Source organism: Archocentrus centrarchus, chromosome 14, assembly GCF_007364275.1.
Source record: "Archocentrus centrarchus isolate MPI-CPG fArcCen1 chromosome 14, fArcCen1, whole genome shotgun sequence".
Lineage (NCBI taxonomy): Eukaryota > Metazoa > Chordata > Actinopteri > Cichliformes > Cichlidae > Archocentrus > Archocentrus centrarchus.
In genome coordinates, this window is record NC_044359.1 from 20,617,269 (window position 1) to 20,640,653 (window position 23,385).

The 23,385-nt window shown below is 40.0% G+C and overlaps 1 protein-coding gene across 2 annotated transcripts in view; it reads left to right on the top strand.

The window, feature by feature from the left end:
* lrch2 (leucine-rich repeats and calponin homology (CH) domain containing 2) overlaps positions 1-23,385 on the top strand; it is a 33,250-nt gene that overhangs the window by 609 nt on the left and 9,256 nt on the right. Inside the window, exons 2-17 of one of the 2 annotated variants that reach the window (XM_030746335.1) lie at positions 9,312-9,456; positions 9,716-9,842; positions 11,286-11,391; positions 12,101-12,237; positions 12,433-12,563; positions 12,696-12,783; positions 14,204-14,300; positions 14,426-14,523; positions 14,644-14,711; positions 16,004-16,108; positions 16,865-16,933; positions 17,319-17,381; positions 18,688-18,736; positions 18,871-19,011; positions 20,049-20,099; positions 20,189-20,252. In XM_030746335.1, the coding sequence (XP_030602195.1) occupies positions 9,312-9,456; positions 9,716-9,842; positions 11,286-11,391; positions 12,101-12,237; positions 12,433-12,563; positions 12,696-12,783; positions 14,204-14,300; positions 14,426-14,523; positions 14,644-14,711; positions 16,004-16,108; positions 16,865-16,933; positions 17,319-17,381; positions 18,688-18,736; positions 18,871-19,011; positions 20,049-20,099; positions 20,189-20,252 (1,539 nt within the window). Of the gene's footprint in view, positions 1-9,311; positions 9,457-9,715; positions 9,843-11,285; positions 11,392-12,100; positions 12,238-12,432; positions 12,564-12,695; positions 12,784-14,203; positions 14,301-14,425; positions 14,524-14,643; positions 14,712-16,003; positions 16,109-16,864; positions 16,934-17,318; positions 17,382-18,687; positions 18,737-18,870; positions 19,012-20,048; positions 20,104-20,188; positions 20,253-23,385 lie in introns of both variants that reach the window. The other variant, XM_030746337.1, reaches the window with a different exon arrangement.

A 23,385-nucleotide genomic window follows, 5' to 3' on the forward strand; every position in this document is an offset into this window, starting at 1 on the left:
CGACGCCAAAAGCTTTCAGTAGCCCCCCTTGAGACACATGAATGAGACGGCAGACGCACCCAAGTAGGCGCTGTGCAGTGGTTTGCACACCAAGCTGCAGCTGATTCGGCACGGGGGCAGCTGGAGCACTATGTGAATGAAGCCTGCAGGCACGAATCGTCTAATTCTTGCTCAATGAATATCATTTGTGATGAGCGCGTGGCACACACACACACACGGCTTTTTTTTTTTTTTCATATTCGGCACAATCAGACAAAAGATGCAGGTTACTTGCTGGCAGCCTCACCCCCCCTGCCTGATTGGCTCTTTTTGGCTATAGAGTGTAGCTTATAATTTGCCAGACAAGAGGAAGACATAGGTTTACTTTTGTTTTCGCCTGTGGGCTGATTCCTGTTTTAACCTGTATCGTATTCGCTGCTCTCTTTCTGGGTCACCTTTAACTGTAGTCAGTGGGTCAGTATTACTCTCACGTTTTCGGGAGTCTGTGTTATCAATGTCAGGTCATGCATACCAAGTTTTATTGGATGTGGTGGTTTAGAAAAGGGCTGGTCTGATTTACAGCCGTTATCAGACTGGGCAGCCCATGGGATTTTGTTATGAGCAACCTTAAGTGGGCGTGTATTTAATTAGGGAAGAAATTCATATATATTCGTCTTTTTGTGCACAAATGGTAATTTTGGTAAGACTGGGTTGCTATTTATCATCCTCAAGCATCAACACGGACATCTAGAAGATGTTAAATCTCAGGATGATGGTCTCCTCCTCTGATGTGTCCATAGACCATCTGGTGTTAATCTGCCATGTGAAGCTCTTAGCCATACCTGTACCCCAGGGTGTTATAATTTTTTTCTGCTCCAAGATTTGGACACCTCTTCATATCCAGGCAGTTCTTTTAACCCACTTAAAACTGACATATTTAATTACTGAATAAAAATTAAAGCAACAGCAGTTGCAGTATCTCATGATATGCACAGGGCCCCAGCCCCTGAAAACCATTCATGGTGAGGTGAAAGGTTTGCTTAACAAGCAGCCATATCTTCCAGTACTAAGCTAACTATTTTCTTACATACTACTCTACTGTTATTAGTCATGAGTAATCATTTTCTGAGGGAATTTGTCCACCCATATCTTTGGAATTCTGCTCCTTCGATAGTCGTGTGTGCTAATTCTCCAGAATGAACAGGACTTATAAGGTGATACAGCATAAACAACCCAGAAGAGCTCAAAGCTTTTTCGAGTCATGTTTCGAGACCGACCACACAACAGGAAGCTGGGGTGAACTATTTATTGTCTGTTAGGCTGCGCTTCTAATAATAAGCTTTCCCTCTATTGAACTAGAAACCAAACATCATGCATTTTGAATTTAGAAAGAGCTGCTGTTATCTCAAGTGCACACTATAACAGCGGTGATAACCCTACCGAGACTGGAAGGTTTATATTTCTGTGCTAGTGCAATCCAGTCGCTGTGAATGCTGCATACCTCGCTGCATGTTGCACTTGTTTTTCACATCTTCATTTCACGCTGTCGAATTAAAGGTGTGCCACAAGGAAGTCTCACTTTCAGATGCGCCAAGAGAGCTCAACACCTCCCAGTGTCATCCTTTCCTTTTACAGCAGAGACTGCAGTTGATGTAAATGGTGTAGTTTTGCTGGCTCAGTCAACTCAGATGCATTTTCAAGTTTGCTCCTCATTCAGGTTTAATATAGCAGTTTCTCATAAGCCTGTGCTGTAGGTGCAGCCTCTTGTGTCGTTGACTTGTAGATACTAGCCCACTCAGTCCTCATTGAATAGTAGCAGTAATTTTGTATTCAAAGATGCAGCTTATTAAGTCAAATTATTTGTTACACCTGAAAGCTGAAAGCTGATGAAAAAGAACAAGTGGCTCTGGATACACTGTAAAGCAGTGCTATTTTGATTTCATCACATTGCTGGGTTTAGAAGGGGAAGGCAATCATACACAGAGTGGTGTCTAATGAGTCGACTTCATCTGACAGCTACTGAGCAACAACAACAAAATATAAAAGAGCGGACATCTCACGAGGGTGTCTGTGTGCTGCTGCCAGTTTGTCTCCAGTCAGTTTGTTTTCCCACGGGAGTGTGGAAGCACCCTGAGAATGCTGCCCTGACCTTGTGGAGAAGTGCAGGGAGCAGTGCACCAAACTGGGCAGATGTTCAGGTCCCGCAAGCCTCTGCCTGCCATTACCCCACCATTGGGAGGTGCATTCACAGATGTGCATTACTGTCAGACATACATCAAACTCTACACCAACTGTGTCATTTCTTTGGTTGTTCAGGAGAATGCTAATAAACACATTTAAAACGTTGGCTTCTAGGAGAGCAGAAAGATTTATTTATGGTGTAATCAGCAATACAGGCAGCGGTTTTAGTTTGTGGTTTTATCTTCCCATCTATAATGACAGTACCACAACTGAAGTTTGCACCTAATCTGTCATCACATTATAAACGCTTTACTGTCTTGCTAATTATTGTGTCATCTAGTAAATGAAGGTGTAAAAGAGAAGAAAGCAAAAAAAAAAAGAAAGTGATTTATTATTTTTTTTTCACAAAATGAGGATGCATGCATAATTTTACAGCCAAGAATAAACCAAAAGCATGTTCAGATTTCTGAATTCTTTGCAGAGCTGGTTGAAACAGGCGGCCAAATGCAACTTTGCCCTTTTTATTTGATTTTTGTGTGACTTGACGTACACAGCAAATCTCACAAGGTGTTGTTGCATTCCTTAGAAGTTAAACTCTTGAAGGACGGCCTCCGCAAGGACAAACATTCCTGGACTTAATAATCAACTAGTGTAAATACTGAAAGCGCCACAGCTCATTAAAGTTCAAGCAGTGCTGCTCGTTCTCGATGCTCTGTTAAATCAGATATTCTCTGTCTCTTCTGAAGGCATCTCCTCTCAGCTCATCTTCTGAGCACCCCGTGTAGAGCAGCAGGCTCTTCTGGGATGGGGATATTTCTTATATATGAGACACAATATAGAAATAAAAAAAAAAAAAAAAAAAAACTCATATTTTTAGAAAACTGTTGGTGTCCTTTAGTTATAGCTGGTCTTTGAGAAATCAGGGGAAAATGAGTGTAACCAGAAAAAAAAGTCACATTCCACACTTGTGTGTTTTCCCCCTCAGGGTTCTTCTAGATTTACCCACCCATGCCTAGACTGTTAACAAGAATGCAAGCCTTTATAATATTAATGATGCTGCTGTTAAATATTCACACATGAATGTAAAATTACCAGAAATTGAAATGGTGACCTCTAATAGATTATTATCTGTGAACAACAGCTTAGAAAGCACTGAAGTTAAAATCGGGTTAAACAGAAGAAACCTTCACATTAAAGAAGTATGAGAAGGGAAGGATTAAGTGTAATCCTAGACTTCAAAACTTTCCCACTTGAGATCCTCACTGAATTTTCCTTTAAGTCTGGGACTAGGCGTAATCCACATCTGGGAAATCTGCAAGTGTTTGGCATTTGTGCTTGACAAAAGCTCAACAAACCACAGTAAATAAGAAATGGGTGTCATATAACAGAGGGTTGTGGTGATTTTAGTGTCGTTTCAAAGCACGATGCATTTGATCAGAATTTAGCAGGGACATGTTGAATGTATGAATTTTCTAATCAGAGTATTTGTACTGTCAGAGTTTGTCAAGTGTACAGCCAGAGCTTCTGCTTCTTCATTTACAAAGAGGAACACAAATCAAATGTTTGACATGTGATTTGATTTCATTCATCTAATTGCTGGGGTCAGAGACTCAGTGAAAATAAAAGTTGAGGTAAGTATCTTGGGTAGTCAATGTACAATAAATAATTAGAACAAAAATCTAATATTGTATTTCTACAGGGATTAAAATAATGTGTCTATATTTTATATGAATTGTGTATCAGTGAATCTGTTAACACTGAGCGCTGCTGAAGCTTCTACAAGATATTTTACTGAGCATATCTGACTTGGGTAGAGAGTAGAGAGTGCGATGCCTGACCGTGATTACAGGCTCTCACAGACAACCCCTGCAAAGGTAGCTGGACAAAAGCAGCTGATTCAGAGACGTCCCAATTTTTCAGGCCAAAGCTCACATAGAACAATCTGCACGGTCCATCCCGCGGCACCAGACCACACCCAAAACCTGGCAGGCAGACTGGCTGTGGTCACATCTGCTGCAGGGTGCCAATTAATTAACCCCAATTAATCATCTTCTTGTCATGTACCTTCCATGTTTTAGTTAATCTGAATCCTATAGTGTTGTCGATGTACTACAGTAAATAATTCAAGTATTTAGGCGTCATTTTCCTGCAGCTTATAGACAAATAACTGATGTTTTTTTATGTGTTAAGGTGGTCACAAGTGCATTTTTTTTTTTGCTGTTCACAATAGAGGCTCTGCTGTTTGTGTCAGAAGAAAGGATATACAGTTTGCTGTGTCATGACAGGACATATCCAAACAGCATCTGCACTAAAATCATAAATGAATAGATTGATGATATGGTGTGATGGTGCAGTGGATCCTTGGTGGAGTGCTTGTCTGCCTGGCGGGCCTTGTTCTGCGGGACCTCAAGGCAACCAGCAGGTGGATTAAAGACCCACTGTGTGCTGCAGATGGTGCATGGCCTAGGTTGGAGGAGGGAAAAGCGGAAAAAGACAGACAGGCATATAAAGCCTGCCTCCACCTACCCCCATCTCCTATTCACCCACTACTAACAGAGAATACCCAGTTGTGGGGCCAGAGGAGGGTGTGGAGGGAGATAGGGGAATTGTCTATATACAGCTGGGTTACAGCATCAAGATCCAAGCCTCAGGGAGAAGCAGCGTTTACTCTTAATGGAAAGCGAGTATACCTTGTGACCTCAGCTTTAGTCTTTCCCCATGTGGTAATTTCTGTTTCCCTTAACCTTTTGGCTTCTTTTCCCTTTGTGCTGCTGACTATGTCATAGTCTGCTTCTCACTTCTGTTTACTGACTGCTGTCAGAGCTCATGTAAGAGCTATACAATGAGAGCCTATCTGTGGAAAGCTGCTTGAATATCTATTTCATATCCATGATATCAGACCTCAGTTTCCTATAAGTACTACTTGGACATTTGGCTATCCTAGTTGAATAAAACAAAACAGTTTCTAGTCACTAGTTTTACTGGAATTAGTGGCACTTTTGTCTAAATACTATTATGAGAAGCCATACTAGGAGTCACAGTAGTAGCAGCAGAGTTCCAGCTAGTCAGCTTTTTCATGCATTAGTGGTGTGTAGTTAATAAATGTTCCTTTCCCTTTTCCCTGGCTGAACTCAGTTCAGTGCATTTCAGGTCAATTTTTATTTTTATTTTTTACAGCAGACACTCACAACAACAATCAATATTATAAGCCTACAATATCAGAGAAAGAAACCCAGTGATCTTACAGTCCCCTATGAGCAAGCACTTGGCAGCGGTAGAGAAGAAAAGCTCCCTGTTAACAGGAAGGGACAACCGACAGAACCAGGCTCAGTGACCGGTTTGGGTTGAGGGGAGATGGAAGCAAAGAAGAGCACAGAGAGATAAACAATAAACATTGTAAAACACAAAGCTGGGGGGTGGGGTGGGTGTTAATCATGTGCAGTAGTGGTGTATGAATGAATGACGAATGAAAAAAAAGAAGAGTGGAGTAGAAGAGCTCAGTGATCATGGGAAGTCCCCGAGGAACCTAAATGATGGTTCAGGGTCACCTGTAGAGAGGGTGTCTGGTTGCACTGGGGAAGAACATTGAAGGCTCTACTTCCCATATTTAAATAAAAGATAAGTGATTTATATTATTCATGTCAATCCATCACATTAAACAGTAAAACCCATATAGCTCAGTTGCTTAATGGTACCTACATATAATTGCACATAATAAGGGGATGGAGGTGCAGGAGTGTTTGCTTTTCCAAAGCAAAGGATAGTGCACTTTGCTTATGTGGGACAGAATAATTGAAAGCCTCCTGTTTATCTGGAGCTCTGCAGCAGCAGCTCGTCACTCTAATTATCTTGTCACCCAGAGATAATTCAGAAGACAAGATTGTTCACACATGCATGCACGCACACACACACCACACTGGAGGAAGAGCGGGCCGTCCACTAATCCCCCTGCTCCTCTCCTCATGTCGAAGTGTCCTTGTCACGATACTGAACCCTCAAATCACCCCTAGTGTGTGAGCACATGTGTGGTAGAGTAAGAGCGTGTGGAAGACTTGATGCATTCTGCTCGCAGTGTAAGGTGCTTTGAGTGGCCGACTAGAAAGTGATATATCAGTGCATCTATCTAGTCTATCAAAGAATTGAGACTTACATTAACTTGCTGTAAATTTGCTGACAGTAATTACTATTTGCCTAACCTTTACAAAAGTCTTAAGAAAGTAATGATTTATTTTACATCCTCATAATGCAACCGTGCAGACAGATTTAGGTCACTGAAACATGAGTAGAATACTAGCAACACACACACACACACACACACACACACACACACACACACACACACACACACACACACACACACACACACACACACACACACACACACACACACACACACACATCATTTGTAGTCATTGAATCAATAAGTGTTTGAAGGTGAATTCTATATATTGCAAGGTAACCTTTACAAGTATCCTTGTGTTCCAGGAGTTTGTGTCAGTGTTTATTTAACAGGAAAGAGAAAGAAAATGACCAAGACACACTGTGGATTTATGAATTTTGCTTGCACATGTGATGCATTCAGTATGTGGGATAAGGTGCCATAATTTGGGGTTAGTGTATGATCTAAAGATATCCAAAAAAAGAATGGTAAATGGACTGGTTCTTAATTAGCGCTTTTCTACTCGAGCACTAAAAGCCTCATACAACACGCCTCATTTTTCTACACCTAAGCGCTTTCACGCTCTGCCGAACACATTGCAGAGCAACTTGGGGTTCAGTATTTTGCCCAAGGATACTTTGGCATGCAGACTGGCGCAACCAGGAACCACCAACCTTCTGTTGGTGATGTGCTTTACCTCCTGAACTACAGATAAGGTAGCAATATTAAGCCATACATCTATGCCTCACTTGTTCATGTGGCTGTAGGCAGTGGATGAAACATCTGCTGTCCTTTACCAAATACATCTGCAAAATTGTCAGAATGCTATTTATTATAATAAACAACTGAGCTTTAAAGACCACTAGTAGTATATAGACTTAAACCTTTTAAAAAATGAGGTGCCAGAGTAAGTATTTGTAATAAATTTGCTAATTCTGAATGCTGAATGAGGACAGATATCAGAGTTAATGAGCTTAACCATCTGTATCTGTATGCTTCCTTTCTTTGACATTCATGGGAAAAATCCTAAATATTTTATTACAACAGGCAGATACAAATGGGAGGCTGAAGCAGAGATTACATTCATATTCCTGTTGCAGAACAGAAGCATGGATGTATAGCTAATTAATGCATGGCTGTGATTTGTCAGTAAATTAGGGGTAGCACGGTGGCGTGGTGGTTAGCGCTGCTGCCTCACAGCTAGAATGTCTGGGTTTATATCCACATTGGACCCCTCACTTCTTTATTATTTTGCCAGGAAAATTGATGCATGTGCAAACAGACATGGAAATACAATATAAAAGGCAAAAACAGAGTTTGTGCAATTCCAACAAGCTTGAAAAATCAATATTTGGTATGACCACCTTTATTCCTCAACACAGCCTGAACTTTCTTAGGCAAGAAATCATGAAGAATAGTTCTCCAGGCTTTTTGGAGGACAGCCCAAAGCTCAAATTTGGATGTTGGCTGCCTTTTGTTCCTCATTTCTTAACATTTGGAAGCAAAATGTAAAGAAATGAGGGGTGGCTCAAGACGTTTGCACAGCTCTGTAAAGAATTGTTCAATATGCATCTGTCAGACTGATGAGATGGCATTGTTAGCGACTCAGTGGACTGCATGGGTTCATACATCTGGACCTAGGAAAAATAACTAGCTGTACATTTTAAAGACACACAGCCCTAAAAAAAACAATGGAAATATCCTGAAAAATGCCATGATGTATGAGTAAGGCTAGAAAGGCCTAGTCTGATTACGACTACATAAAAATGATAAAATTGCTCTCATTTGTTTTTACGAATAAGTTTGACAAACATGAAACTGTCATACATATCTGCTTTATGAGTTGAACCTTCCTCTTAACTGCCAATTCAGAAGCTAACTTCTGCATCATATGGCTACATAACAAAGGTGAATAAAGGTGAATATATATTAGTTAATAAAGGGACTCAAGTTATTCAACATCTGTTGTTGCCATTTGTGGATGCCATACGATGAATCATACTGATTTCCCCCTCTAGCCACACCTTGAAGTTGGAATTGCATGTTTTAGGTGACAAGTTGGGGCAAGTTTGAGTTGGCAAGGGACAATAGTAGCTCCCAGGATAAATTCTTAGTAACTTTATCGATGTCTTAACTAAACAAATATGAACAAAACTATTGGCATGGATTTGCTAAGATGTTGTAATGATGGTAAACAAAGCTCTTAAACATAATAAATATTCCTGAGTATTTTAATGTTGTCATTGTGATATGATGCCATGCTATTAAACCACAAATGTTATAGCTTCACAGCCTTAACAGTTGTTAGTATGGTTGCTTACTCTTGTTATCATATCCATCCATCCATCCATCCATCCTGTTCCGCTTATCCTGTTTATGGTCGTGGGGGGTGGGGGTGGGATGACATGACATTGCAAATATGTTTCCATATGTGTTAAAAGATGTATTTCAGTTACTTAAGTGCAGTCATAGTGTCATTCACTTTGACATCCTCTTAATAAAAAGAGATAAATCCCATCAAGTATCCTGCATAAATTATCCTAAATTATTCTGTGCCTGAGCAAACCTAATTCTTCTGTACAAAAAAGCAACCCAGAAAAACATTTAGTAGTTTTTAACTTGTCATTCAATAAAAGAACAAATGCGAGATGAGTTCCAGCACTCTCCACTCATTCATACAACTCTAAAGCCATTAATGTGCCACTCCCAGTGAGATCGATGCTGGAAATACTGACGTATGACTCTGCCAGCAGCACTCAAACCTATAAAGCCCAAGACTCTGGTGTAATATTAGACCAGCATTCGATGAAGAGGCATGTTCCCCACTGTTCAGTCACAGATATGTATTGATCGGTCTATCAAGGCTTTGGGAATGGCTTCTCATGCCCAAAGCAAACACAGCTGATGTTACAGGGTTATAATCAGGATGCCACATACTGATTGTATGTAACATACTGTATGTAAACATTTTTGCTGTGTCTCCTCTTTCCAGATCTGTCTAAGAATCGGCTCACAGAAATCCCCCCAGAAGTGTGTCTGTTCGCCCCCCTCGAGTCACTCAACCTCTACCACAACTGCATCAAGTGCATCCCAGAAGCTATTATCAATCTGCAGATGCTGACTTATCTCGACATCAGGTGAGCCATTGCTAGTGTTATACTTGCAGTAATGTTCCAGTCTCGTTAAACACAAGATAAGTGAACGTTGATGTGCATTCAGTGTTGTGTCCTAAGAAGTGCCTGTTCCTCTTTCAGCTTAGTAAGAGGGCGAAAACGCTCACACGAAAGAGACATTTCCTCTTTTGCTAGAACTCAATTCCCCGTCACGGTAATCTCAGTGTTACACGCTTCTGTATGCTATTTTTAATGCACCTCATTGTTTTGTCTTTCTCTGCAGCCGAAATCTCCTGACAGTTTTGCCGAAATACCTTTTCAACCTTCCCCTTAAAGTTTTGCTTGTGAGCAACAATAAGCTTGTGTCCATCCCTGAAGAGATTGGAAAGGCCAAAGACTTAATGGAACTGGTGAGGAGTGTGTATATGTCACCCTTCATAAACTGTATAGTACTGTGCAGAAGTCTCAGGCAACCCCTCACTTCTTAATATTTTGCCTCCAAGAAGCCAGAATTTCGTTCTTTTTTTTTTTAAGTGGTCTTGAGTGATAGTTCTCCAGGCTTTTTAAAGGTCTTTCAAAGTTTTTCTTTCTTTCACTCATTTTCCATCCAGTTCTTATACCTGACCATTTTCAGAGGAATTTGCTTTTGTTGTTTTTGTTTTTTAAGCCACCTAACACTGACCTATGAATCACTGAAGCACCTAACTCAAGAGATGAACCAGTGTTGTGTCTACACATAACAGGCAACATACAGTAACAGCCTGTCACAAAAACACATAATTTAATCCCGTGTCCAATTTAGTAGAATCTATGAACAATGCCAAAGATAACACAGCTCGACTGGGACAAAATAGTATTTTTGCACCAGCAAAGGAATTCCCAAAGAGCTATTAGCTGAAAACTTGACATATCTCAGTATAGCGTGCAGTTTGTCCTTAAAAAAATTGAGGAAACTGGACAAGTGGAGGACAAAAGAAGTGGCCTGCCTAAAAGAATATCTACAGCAGATGAACAGTATCTGAAAGTCATGCCTTTAAGAAATAGGAAAAAAATCCACAAGATCTGAGAGATACATCTGTCCCTTCAGCTGATCCATCTACTGTTCACTGAAGCCTCTTCAGAAATGTCTCAGTGGAAGGGTGGCTGTCAAGAAGCCATTCTTAAGGAAGGGAAACAGGGAGTAAAGGCTGAGGTATGCCACACTACACAAGAACGGGACAAAAAAACAGTGGCAACAGGACTGAAGGAGAGTTGACAATGGAACACTGTCTCCCCAGAGCCCAGACCTCAACAGTATTGAAGCAGCGTGGGATCATCTTGTCAGAGAACAGCCAACATCCAATGTAGAGCTTTGAATGCCCTTCAAGAAGCTTGGAGAACTATTCCTGAAGACTACTTAAAGAAATGACAAGAAAGCTGCCTCAGAGAGTTCAGGCTGTGTTGAAGAATAAAGGTGGTCACACCAAAATACTGACTTTCAAACTCATTAGAATTGTACAAACTCTGTTTTTTGCCTTATATCCTGTATTTACACATATCTTTGCACATTTCAATAAACTGCTGCACCAATTTCCAATTTTCCTGGCAAAATATAAAGAAATAAGGGGTGCCTCAAGACTTTTGCACAGTAGTGTATATTCAGATATATTCTTTATTTATAATTGCATTGTATTTTTAAATATATTGCTTGTCTCATGAGAGCATTAAAATTGCTTCACGTGGGTGCTATCAATAACAATAAATTGCTGCACTTATTTACCATTTTGTGTGTGTGTGTGTGTGTGTGTGTGTGTGTGTACATACATGCATGTATAGACAGACAAATATTTATTACTCTTTGTCTCCCCTTGCAGGACGTGAGCTGTAATGAGATCCAGGTGCTGCCAGCTCAAGTGGGGCGGCTTCAAGCTTTGAGAGAGCTCAACATCAGGAAGAATAGTCTTCCCATGCTGCCTGATGGTAAATCCATCACTCATGAAGCTCTCTGTATTTCTTTCACTTTGGACATATTTCTTGTACATCACTGATTTTAACAGACATTTTGGCAAGCATGCCAGTCTTTCATAGCCAAGAAACACTACTGAGTAGTGTATGTTTAGTGTTGCATATCTTGTTAGTGTTGGCACAGGGAAAATCAGCAGAACACCACATAATAAATTATGCTATCATACAACAGATAGAGGATAGGTGAAGTGACAAGCCCAACAACTGTGACACACCAAACCATTCAGTCTTTGCTGTTTTCTACCAAATTAGTAGTATTTATAAATGAAGTTGTTTCAGTTCATATATATTCAGCCAGGCTGAACTGAAGACAAAGACCCCAAAAGTATCTGCAGATACCTCAACTTATTTCCTGCATGCTCTTTAATTAATAACTGTAGCAAAAATATTGCCATTAATTTGAAGGGCTGGGCTGTGAGATGGCAGGTTTTTTTTTTTAAATCAACAGTCTCAATAATAAAGAGTCTAGAACATATGAGAAATTTGAACATATATGTCAAATTCACTGCTATTTACATTGATTGATCTGTTATAGACTATATAGACTATAGAGGGAAAGAGTATAGGTACGACAAACATAGCCATTAAAAAAATAGATTCCTGTATTAAAATATATTACATTATAAGATCAAAGTTCACAGTTTCTTCTTATTTGTATTTTCAGAGTTGGCTGATCTGCCTCTCATCCGACTTGACTTCTCCTGCAATAAGATCACAGAGATTCCTCCAGCCTACAGGAAATTGAGGCAACTGCAACACATCATCTTAGACAACAACCCTATGCAGTCTCCACCTGCACAGGTATGTGGATTCGCTTTACGGTTGTGCTTCTGCCTATATGTGGGAATAAATTTGCAGCACAATTGGCTTTTGTGCATGTTCTCGCCATGGTGGTTGTTTTCATCCAGCCATCCCTCCACGTGTATTTCCATATAGTTCACTCTGTTTTAGTTGGAACAGCTGCAAGAACACATTGTGCATATTTGTATGTTTCAGATTTGTCTTAAAGGCAAAGTGCACATATTTAAGTACCTGAACATGCAGGCATGTAGGATGGACAAGAAACCAGACACCCTGGACCTTCCCTCACTTGGCAAGCGTTGTCTACCGCAGCCGCTTACAGATAGGTACTGAAAGATTTACTGACTTATGTTTAAGCATCATGATGTGACGCATAATGCATCAATTCATCACCTCTGATCTTCTGAAAGTATAATGCACAGGTGCTATCTGATTAACACTGTTTTTCATAATTCCAGCATGGAAGATTTTTATCCAAGCAAGAACCACGGGCCTGACTCTGGAATTGGTAGTGACAATGGTGACAAGAGGCTGTCTACAACAGAGGTCAGCACCCAGAACGCACTGACTGATGCGCAGACTGTGTGTTAAAGATGAATATGGCTACTGTGACATCACCCACTGATTTGTGGGTGATGTCACACATCAGAGCCTCAAGTAGAGTAATATATTTCTGAAACCAGATGTCGTGATTGGTGGAGAACCAAAAGACACTTATATTGTAGGGACTTGTCAATCATAGGCGAGCCACACCCCAAAAGCATACCCTGCTTTGATTTAGTGGTTCGTAAACAGTGTGCAAAGAGAAGACATCTTCACTGACTGACTCTGTGCAAATTCTATTACAGAACCATACTCAAAAGCAGTGAGGTCTTTAGAACGACCTATTCTTGTAAAGGCAGACTGCATGGCTAGGTGCTGGATTTTATGCACCTGTGGCAATGGGACTGAAAACACCTGTATTCAAAGATTAAGTGTGGCCAGATATGTTTGTCCATATAGTGTATGTGATGGACATGTTTTACTACTTAGGAGCATGTCTTGAGATATATAATACTATGAAAGTACATCCCATATAATTTTCTTCTTGATATAAGAAGAGCTTTATATAGGTGGTTGACTTTTTATCACAGTAAATCTAAGGAACAGAAAGAGTCTCAGATTTTGGCAATAGTGCTCCAATATGTGACTCATACAGACAAAGCTCAACTGTCTGCTACGTGTCAATTCTCTGGCTTAAATTTCATCAAGCATAGGAGCCATAGCCAAGACATTGTGGTAAATAAAAGTAAATAAAGCACAGGCAGATGATCCCAAGTAAATGTTAGCACACTTAGAGAAAACAGTAGTTGCTTTTGATATGGCAACAAGGTGGCAAGAGGTGATAGACACTGCAATGGGAAGTGAGTGTGTAGGCAAGTTGGTAATCAGCAGCAAGGTGTGAAGCTGTCTGAAGATGGCAGAAATCCAAATGGAAAAATACTAAAGTGACAGCTGGAGTTGCTGTGGGAATCTGCACAACTGAACAACATATTTATAGGAATTCCTCGGAGACTCGGATAGCCTCCCTTTTGCCTGAAAGCCAGAGAATTGCAACACACTGTGTGAACTTAGTGTTGTGATAAGAGAATAAAAGGCGAGCCCCATGGTTAGATGTTAAGGGCTACAAATGCTACTCTTAAAATCAATATTGGAGTAACTGAATAAATACCTAAGAATACCTGACTCTTAATCGTATAACAGTAGTAAAGCAGAAAGACACAACAAACAGATTAGGCACAGGGTTTAAGGGTGAAAATCTGATTTATTTTTGGCAGTTGCTACACAGTCATGTATTTCAGGTGTTTTTTTTTTTTTTTATTGTGTCCTGTTTAAATACCCAAAATAGCAACAGTAAAATGCAGCTGCATTGATGATTTGAAACCACATTTCCACTTCACTTCTTCTTCCTTTTGTTCTCTTCCAGCCTTCAGATGATGACACCATCAGCCTGCACTCTCAAGTTTCAGAGACAGCCCGCGCCGACGCCCTGTCACTCCTCTCCAAAATGGACTCTTGCAAAGGTTACCGAAAATAAGTATCACACATTCCCTTTGAAAGCAATAACAGAGACACGGGGTTGTTGAATAAAGTGCCTAAAAATGTGACAGTTCATGTGATGAACGCGGATGCTTCCTCCCTCTATCAGATCAGGATCTCTATGACTTTATAGAGCCCAACCCGGATGAGGATCCTGCTCTGTCAGAGTGTGATGGGCAGCAAAGCAGTCATGTGTCTTGTATAAAGGTATGAGTGAATCAATCAGAAAACCAAGAAACGTATGGGAAGTCTTTTGAAGATTCGTTGGGAGAGCATATCCATTTCTGTGTACTGGTCCCTGACATTATGTGCCCGTGTGCGTTTCAGGAACTGGAGAAAGTTCTTAACATGTCTCACCAAAGCAAAGATAAAGACAGCTGGAAAGAGGAGTCGGGGTGAGTCTGTTTTTTTGTGCATTACTCAAACAGCTTGCTGGAGTTTGAGCTGGCACAGCTTCTATTCATCCATACCCAAATCAGATCCAGAGAGACCTACAAAGGCTTGGTGTGCCATGGGGCTGGTAAGTTGAAACAGGCTGGCCCACAAGAAGAAGCCTTGAGTCAAAACATGTAACACAAGACATCAAAACATCAGGAGCTGTTATCCATAGCGTGACTGCCACGTTGCTCGCTCACTCTAATGTGGAATGAGAAGCAAGATGAGGGTATTTATACCAGAGCCATGAGTAATTAATAGAGACTGGGTGTGCCAGTCTAGCAACTTGCAGGAACCAGAGGAAAGTATACCCAGAGAGACAGAGCAGTGTGAGAGAACACAAAAAGAAAGCTACTTTCAGCTGCTCCTCTTTTCTCACACGGAGGGGAGGGGAGGGGAGGGGAGGGTGTGTGTGTGTGTGTGTGTGTGTGTGTGTGTGTGTGTGTGTGTTTGTGTGTGTGTGTTTGAAACTTTATCCCAAATCCCAAAGTGGATTTATGGCAGGGAGACGGACAAAAAAACCCACATCTCAGAACTGGAGGCAAGGGCACCATGACATCTGATACCTTTTGTTTTGCATTACAGACATTGCAAAACACACACATTTTTGTTTTGTGATCACACTACCAAGGAAATCTCTTTGGAAATGGCGTGTTTCCTGATGACACATTTTAACCAGTCACTCTAAAGGTGAAGGTCTGTTTATCAGCAGTTGGGAGTGAGGTCTCTCTCTTGAATTGTATTATAACTCATATTAATCAGTGACGTCGATGCTGAGCGGTGCCAGCAGGTTTCCTCTTTTATCATTTGCATGTCTCAGTCTGAGTGGCTGACAAAACTCTACAGCAGTCAAGTCTGAGAGACTCGGTTGGCAGTCTTAAACACATCAGACTATTTTATTTGTCTGACTAATAAAGTTCACTAAAGTATGTATGCATATTTGGCACGGTGGCTAGTGCTGTTGCCTCACAGGTTTAAATCCACTGGCCGGCTGATTTCCATGTGACTGGTTCTCTCTGGGTACTCTGGTTTCCTCCCACAGTCCTAAGACATGCATGTTGGGCTAACTGGGGATTCTAAATTGGCTGTAGGTGTGAATGTGCTGGCCCTGCAACAGGCTGGTGACCTGTCTGGGGGGGGGTAGGCTGAATTGGATAAGTGGAAGCAAATGGATGTGTCCTCATAGCTATATATAGGATATCACATCTCTAATTATCACTTGATAGTCATTTTTATCCTCAACTTTTCCCAGTTCTGATAAGGAGCAGCTAGTTGAGGAAGAGGATGACGAGCTGAAGGAGGTGCTTGATCTGAGGAAGATTGCTGTCCAGCTTTTGCAGCAGGAGCAGCAGAACAGGTGTGCGGCTCTCGCATCTTCTCTTGTAACGTAACGGCAACCATCTGGTAGATCAGCATTTGCTGTGCAGCTTAAATCCACCTCTGTTATCTTACTTTTTGCTTTACTGTCATCATGTAACGTTTATCTGTGGTCAGGCTAACCGCGATCTTTCCCTGTAATCTTATAATACCAACGCCATTATGATTTCTGGTTAGAGGTCTGATTATTGATTGATTTCTTTCAATCATTTTTCTGTATAGAAGGGTCGAAAAGTAGGCTAACATGGGTTTTCAGAAACAACGCCGTTGTTTTAATAACTGAGTCTTTGGCAGTGGAGAAACAAAGTGGCTTGTGACGCAAAGCTCCACTAGCATCAGTTTGATGTCAGTGTTATGCTGTGTACAGTGGTCATAGAAATATGACTAATGCATACACTGTTATAAAAAAATTCATTAAAAACAGATCAGATTAGCAAAAAATAACAACAGCTTTGATAAAAGCAACTAACAAGCCAGGAAGTATAATTCCTGTGTATTGTTTGATTTGGAACCAGTTTATCCAGTGTACCACACCCCTGTCCTCACAGGTCTATTCTCTATCTCAGCACTGCAGCATATATTTTGCCCACTTTACCTCTTTTCTCATTGCAAGTCAGACCCATACCAGCTTTACTTGACTTTCTCTTTGTCCCCTTTTGTCTTTCCCTGATCTTCCTCCTGCTCCCTGCTTTCTTCCTTGACTTACCTTCTGCGTGTTTGATGTATGGCTTCTTAGACGACGGTCCTTAATTTGCAGAGCCGAAAGTTTAATCCACAGAAGGAGAGTGACTGGCCGGGCACACAGGTAGAGCAGTTTTCGTTATCATGATTTAGAGTTTGTATTTCTACGTCACCAAGTACATTTCATACATAAAGCATCCTACAGGAATAAAGGAGCAGCTGTTTTGATGCTTTGTGAATGAAAAAGTTTCTGTTGGAGAAATAGAATGAACTCACCCTCCTCATGGTTCAGTTCTACTGTAAAGTAAGCAGGGAAAGCCCATGTTGCTCAATTGGTGAAATTTCAATGGTCAGTGAGTCAGCCTGTAGTTTTTCTTTTCATGTTTCAATTAAAAGGATTTCATTCACTGTGACAAACTACATGGGCGATTTAACTTAAGGCAGTTTTAACAGTTCTTGTTTATACAGTATTACAACTATACAGCACCTGTTGCTTTTTGTGTCTGCAGATTCCTTAGTCACTCTGGAAGTTCCAGCAGCAAACCTAGGCTAGCACCTCAGACCGCTCGCAGGTGAGTACTGTGCAAATGTTAAAATGTTGCACCCTGCTGTGTGCTTCTCCTTCTTCCAAAGGAAACTAAACACCAAACACCAAAACTCTGACTTGACTGACTGTCAAGTTTCTGCATCGATTTTTAAATCCTCTTTGCTTGTTTTCGGAACACTTCACGGTCTCACTCTAATACATATGTTTCACACGCTGACAGCGTACGAACCAGTATCCCCTCTCGGTCCTTGTGCACAAATCTGCTAGTTGCTCCAACATGCAAGACAAAAACCTTTTTTTGTCAGCTTTTAGTTATTATGCGCTGAGCTGCTGGAATTTTCAAAGCAGCTGAAAGTGAAAATCTCTAAACATAAACTGGCCTTATTATTTATCTAGCCTGACTTTATTTTTGTAAAATGATATTTATATATTTTTCATTTATTATTATTTCATTCATTTTCTAATTGTTCCCAGGGTCACTTGATTTCTACAAGTAAGTTCTGTCTTATCAGTGAAGCACTTTAAACAGCACTAACCTGCATGAAAGGTACTGTTCCAACCAACTGAAATTCGGGAGCTAATATTTTGCTTTTCCCACAAAATATTAGCTCTACTCCTTGGCTTGGAAGCCTGAAATTAAGTTATTAAGATACTTTATCAAGATAAATTCTTAGCATGAGCTTATGCCATAGGGTCCTCGATCTAGCCACAATTCATAAGGATCGCTGCTCTTCTTACAGTATTGCTTAAGATTTAGTGAAAAGTTACACATGAAGATCACCTAGCAGGTCTTCAGGCAAATTGTGCTCAAAGTCAAGGTCACAGTTGTCATTTTATGGGCAATAACCTGTGAACTGTGATGGATCATTGAGGTAGACGAGCCACCGCGTCACTGATGCTCTGTTTTGTTTAACTAAAAGTCCATTGGGCATTATTGCATATCAGATTTTATAGAAAATTTTATAGAAACAGCTGCATCTCACATAAAGTTGAACTCAACATTTTGAGGGCCGGTAAACAGCAGCTTCGGAAGTCTTGCTCAGGCTAATCACAGGGCAGTTCTGTAGTGTTCCCCAGTAACACTTAACTGAAATATGCAGGAGTCATGCACACAGATTTATTCTTCAGTACTACTTGCAAAACAGCTGAATCTATTTTAGAATGTAATAACATTTCCAGACCATTAGTGGGGTATTGCTTGCGTACAGTTTAATTTGCCTTCTCCAATTTTTTTACCCTAATCTATTAGCAGCATGTATTTCCCAAAAAATAGCTTCATGTTATTTGAATGTCAAACAAAGGCATCTGATGTTATTGTGTTGTTATATCAGTGCTTCTTTGGATGAAGGAAGCAGTGGAGCATCAGTGCTGAGTGGGCAGGTACAAACATATTTACTTCAAAGCAAACATAATGTTTTTCATGAATGCCCAATTATCTATGTTTGTCTTTCTTTAAGACTGCATCTCTTGAGGATGCAGAGAATCATTTTAATTGAAACTGCCTGTGTTTACAGCCCTCTTCTTCCTGCTCTTTTGATGGCTGTTTGAAGACAGATCAGTCCGATTCAGAGCCAAAGTGGCCCGAGATCCCACCTGTCCTTAATCAGAATGAAGAGCGCAGGCGGAGCAAGTATCTAAGAAAAGATTATCTGAAGGTATGAGCCTGTACGTGTTCCCATAGTCACGCTGCATCTTCTGTAATTTCTCTAAAACAGATAAAACAAGTTCGCCATGAATATGTAGAATATGCAGGCAAGAGACGGAAGTTCACTTCGTGTAGTCTGCGAGTCGTATCAGCCAGTCACGTTTATGCCAGCTTGGCTGAAAACAAAACACACACACACACACACACACACACACACAAGCAACAACCAGCAGACCAATATCTGCAGACGTCAGGGAAAAAAATGTCTGTTGTGCCCAGATGCTGATATAAAAATCAGCCATTGGTTTTCTAGATTGCATCTTCTGCAGAACAAACATCATTACTTTCTTAAGGATGAACTGTAAATGTGTTGCTTATCTCTATTGTTATCAGGCAATGCAGAATGGTTTGCTCTTGTTCTGACTGTATCTGTGATAGCCAAACGTGGGAATGGCCTAATGACTAAAGCCAACACAGAAGTTAAAGGCAATATTCGAGCATCTTAACTGTCCACTGGTAGTGTCTGAGTTCATCCTTTTGGATCATCCACCTGTGGACACAGTTTTCAGGGAGTCTGTGTTAGTTACAATAAAAACTGGTGGCTAGGAGGTTTCAAATCCTCCAGAGTACCCAGGATAACCTGCTGTTGTGTTTTCTTAATTGTTGAACACTACAAATTTCATTTTTTTTTTGTATTGGGCGGTCACAGCAGAATAGATACAGTACCATTGCTGGTGAGACAAAACATTATAATTGTGGGATTTGGAAGAACTATCCATTTAATGATAAGTATATGCTATTACTGCTGCTCAGCATGAATGTGCTCCAGTTTTTCTGAAGAAAGTTTGATGTTGCAGTCATGTTGATAACAGAACATTGTGAAGAAATGTAGAAGTCTAGTGATCATTTTTTTTAATCAATGTGTCATGATGTGTGCAGTGAGTAGCCAACATGTATTCCCAGGCTTACCTCCATAAATAGAACAGGAAGCAAACAATTAGTGTCAAACATTAAAAACAAAGATCTAATTTTCTCTTTTATTGACAGTACAAATGTCAGAGTGCTCGCAAAAACTCCAGTGGGAATGAAGACTCTGAGGTAGGTATGAAAATCTTATCATCTTAAAGATCATGTAAGTGTTATCACTGTGTCCCGTTCTGAATTGGGTGTGAATGTTTTATCCTCAGGAGGGTTTGCGCAACTCTGATTTCAGCACGACTTTGACAGTGTTTGGACTTAAGCCAAGATCAGGTAACACACACATCCTTGTTCTTTGAATGGCATTGTCTGAATCTTTTGGGTTGGTAGTTTTCCTTTTCACTGGGGCTATCTTGGAATCATAAACAGCACCGTGATTAAGTATTTCCACGTCGCTGTGGAGGAATTTTGGCCCACTCTTCTTTGCAGAATGGTTTTAATTCAGCCACACTGGAGGGTTTTCAAGCATGAACGGCCTGTTTACGGTCATGCCAAAGCATCTCAATCTGATTTAAGTCCAGACTTTGACTAATCCACTCCACTCTAATCCACTTCTTTTATTTTTTTAAGCCACTCAGAGGTGGACTTGCTGGAGTGTTTTGGATAATTGTGCTGCTGCATAGCCCAAGTGCTCTTGAGCTTCAGGGCACAAACTGATGGCCGGACATTCTCCTTCAGGATTTTCTGGTGGAGAGCAGAATTCATAGTTCCATTATTTACAGCAAGTCATTCAGGTCCTGAAGCAGCAAAGCAGCCCCAGGCCATCACACTACCCCCACCATGTTTGACTGTTGGTATGATGTTCTTTTTATGAAATGCTGTGTTCGTTTTATGCCAGATGTAACGGGACTCAAACCTTCCAAAAAAGTTCAACTTTTGTCTCGTCAGTCCACAGAATATTTTCCCAGAAGTCTTGGGAAAAGATGTTATCAGTCAAATAGTGTTTGTTCTGGTCAGCAGTGACTCACACAGGGCCAGATGGCTTTGGATACATTTTTTCCCTTCATAGATGAAATCATCATTGCATTATTTTTATTTTATTATTTTATTTTTGACTTTGTTTGATGATCTCAAACATTTAAGTGTGACAAATATGCAAAAACTAATAAATCAGGAAGGGGGTGAATACTTTTTCACAGCACTGTATAACTGCATGCTGTTGACTTATATGACTTCCTTTGAAAAGATATTTGTAGATAACAATAAAATAGACTCTATTTTGTATTTTGTAAAAACATCCCCCTCATGCATTGCTGTGTTATTTAGCAGAAATTGTACCTTAAGACATCTTAGGTAAAATGAGTTGTACTGCCTGAAGGCTGTCTTACACAGACAGGGTCGTTATTTATATATGTTGAAGTGAGAATGTTAAGAATGTTAAGAATGTCTTGCTTTTATACTGAGTCTTTTTTTTATTTATTTTTTTTTAAGGTGGAGTCCCACTATCCTTTCATTGGAATTGGGGAAGGTTTTCTGAGGAACTGTTTTTGTTTTCCTCATAAGCTATGTTTGGATACAGTCAGAAACATTTCTCAGTGTGCATATTGTGACAAGGGATTAATGATATGTGCTATTTATAGGAAAATAGCCTTCCTATAAAAACAGAGGTGGAGGAAAACAGGAAGCATGCCAAGTCATCCACAAGTCAATCCACTTCCTGACTGCATGTTCACTTCAATATCATTTATGTAAAAGAACAAATTAGCTAATCCTTGCCTTGGAAAAGCCGGTATCATAAAGTGCACTGCAAGTTTAGCATTTTGTAATGCAGTTAGGGCCATAATTTGTTGGACAAAGTCACAGTTTTTGTAGTGTTGCTTGTGTACACCAGTGCAGCGGATTTAAAATCAAAGAATCAAGATGGGATTGAAGTGCAGACTTTCAGCTTTATTGGATTAACTGTTGAGGAATTACAGCTGCTTTTTAAACTCTCATTCTCCTCTTTAAAAATAAAGATCCAAGAAGTTTACAAAAGAGAGTGCAAGTCATAAATGTGCAAGCAATGAAATGAGTTAGACCTGAGATCTGACCTTGAAAGATGTGATCTTGAAAACCTGAGTTTTCAAAAGAGTTTTCTGAGAACCACGGGGTTCTGTTTTGGGGCCTTTACTGTTTCTGTTGTATCTGCTCCCACTTCAGCACATTTTGAGTACTTTTAAGGACATTTCTTATCACTGCTACACATTCAGTTGTATATGTCTTTTAATCCCCAAGATCTGTCTAAGCTACAGAGATTGCATAGGTGCTTAAAAGTTGGTTGACTGACAGTTTTCTTCTTGTTTGTGCCTCCAGCAGATTTTTACTGAAGGTAATGGAAACTTTCTGCTGCCTTGCCACATTTACACATCTTCTATCAGGAACCTTGGGGTTACTTTTGACTGAGCTTTCACTCTGGAATGCACATAAATTAAATTTCTAATTCAACAAGGAAACAGGATTCACTTTGCAGCTTGCCAGTCAATTGTCAATTGTCCAGTCAATTATTTTGAGCCTCTGAAAATGGGGGGACTGTATATAAAACTTGCTCTGCTTCCTAAACTGTTAATGTAATTGTTTTGTGAAAGCTGAAAGTCTGCACTTGAGTCACATGTTGACTGTTTGATTTAAAATCCACTGTGGTGTTGTACTGAGGCAAGATAAAAGAAATTAATTAATTAATTAAAATAAAAACTGATATTGCCCAAAAACCTACAGGCCAAACTGTAATTTCATAGTTTTCAGTTCTACTAAATGACTAATCAATTGAGCGACTCAATTGATTGTTTTATGTACACGTATTTTAGTTTTACACCAGATGACTCAAATTTTCCACAAAGTTCAACTTTTGTCTCGTCAGTCCACAAAATACTTTCATTTAAATGTGCCAAAAAACTAAGATATCAGATACTTTTTCACGGCACTGACTGGTAGGCATGTAGTGATATTCTTTGTTTTCAATTGGTCCAATTTTTTTTTTTTTTTTTTTTTAATAATCTATTTGAAAAAAGTAAAGAAAGCTTTCACTGACATTCCCGGGAAATGAAATCAGCCACACTGTGCTGCGAAGCTGAAGTCAGAAGTGTTATGGAAACCCAGGGTGGTTTCTTTAAATAATGGAAGACATAGAGAGAGATACCATATGTGTTCTAAGTACAGTGCAGATTTGTTTCATGGCCGCGCCTTATGCAAGATCACACACACAGCACATTTTTGTTTCTTGGATATTGCTGTGGTTTGGTCTTATACAGCAAGAGTTCATTTTATTTGGGAGACTTTTAAAGTTAACTCTACATTTCTCCTGTCAGCCTGAAATGAAGCAGGTGGCCTGAAATTGACCTGAGCGATTATGATGTATTAAATATGTCTAAGATTTTTTTTGTCTGTTCTTCTAAATTCATTGTTTGCTATTTGGAACATTACACCCTAT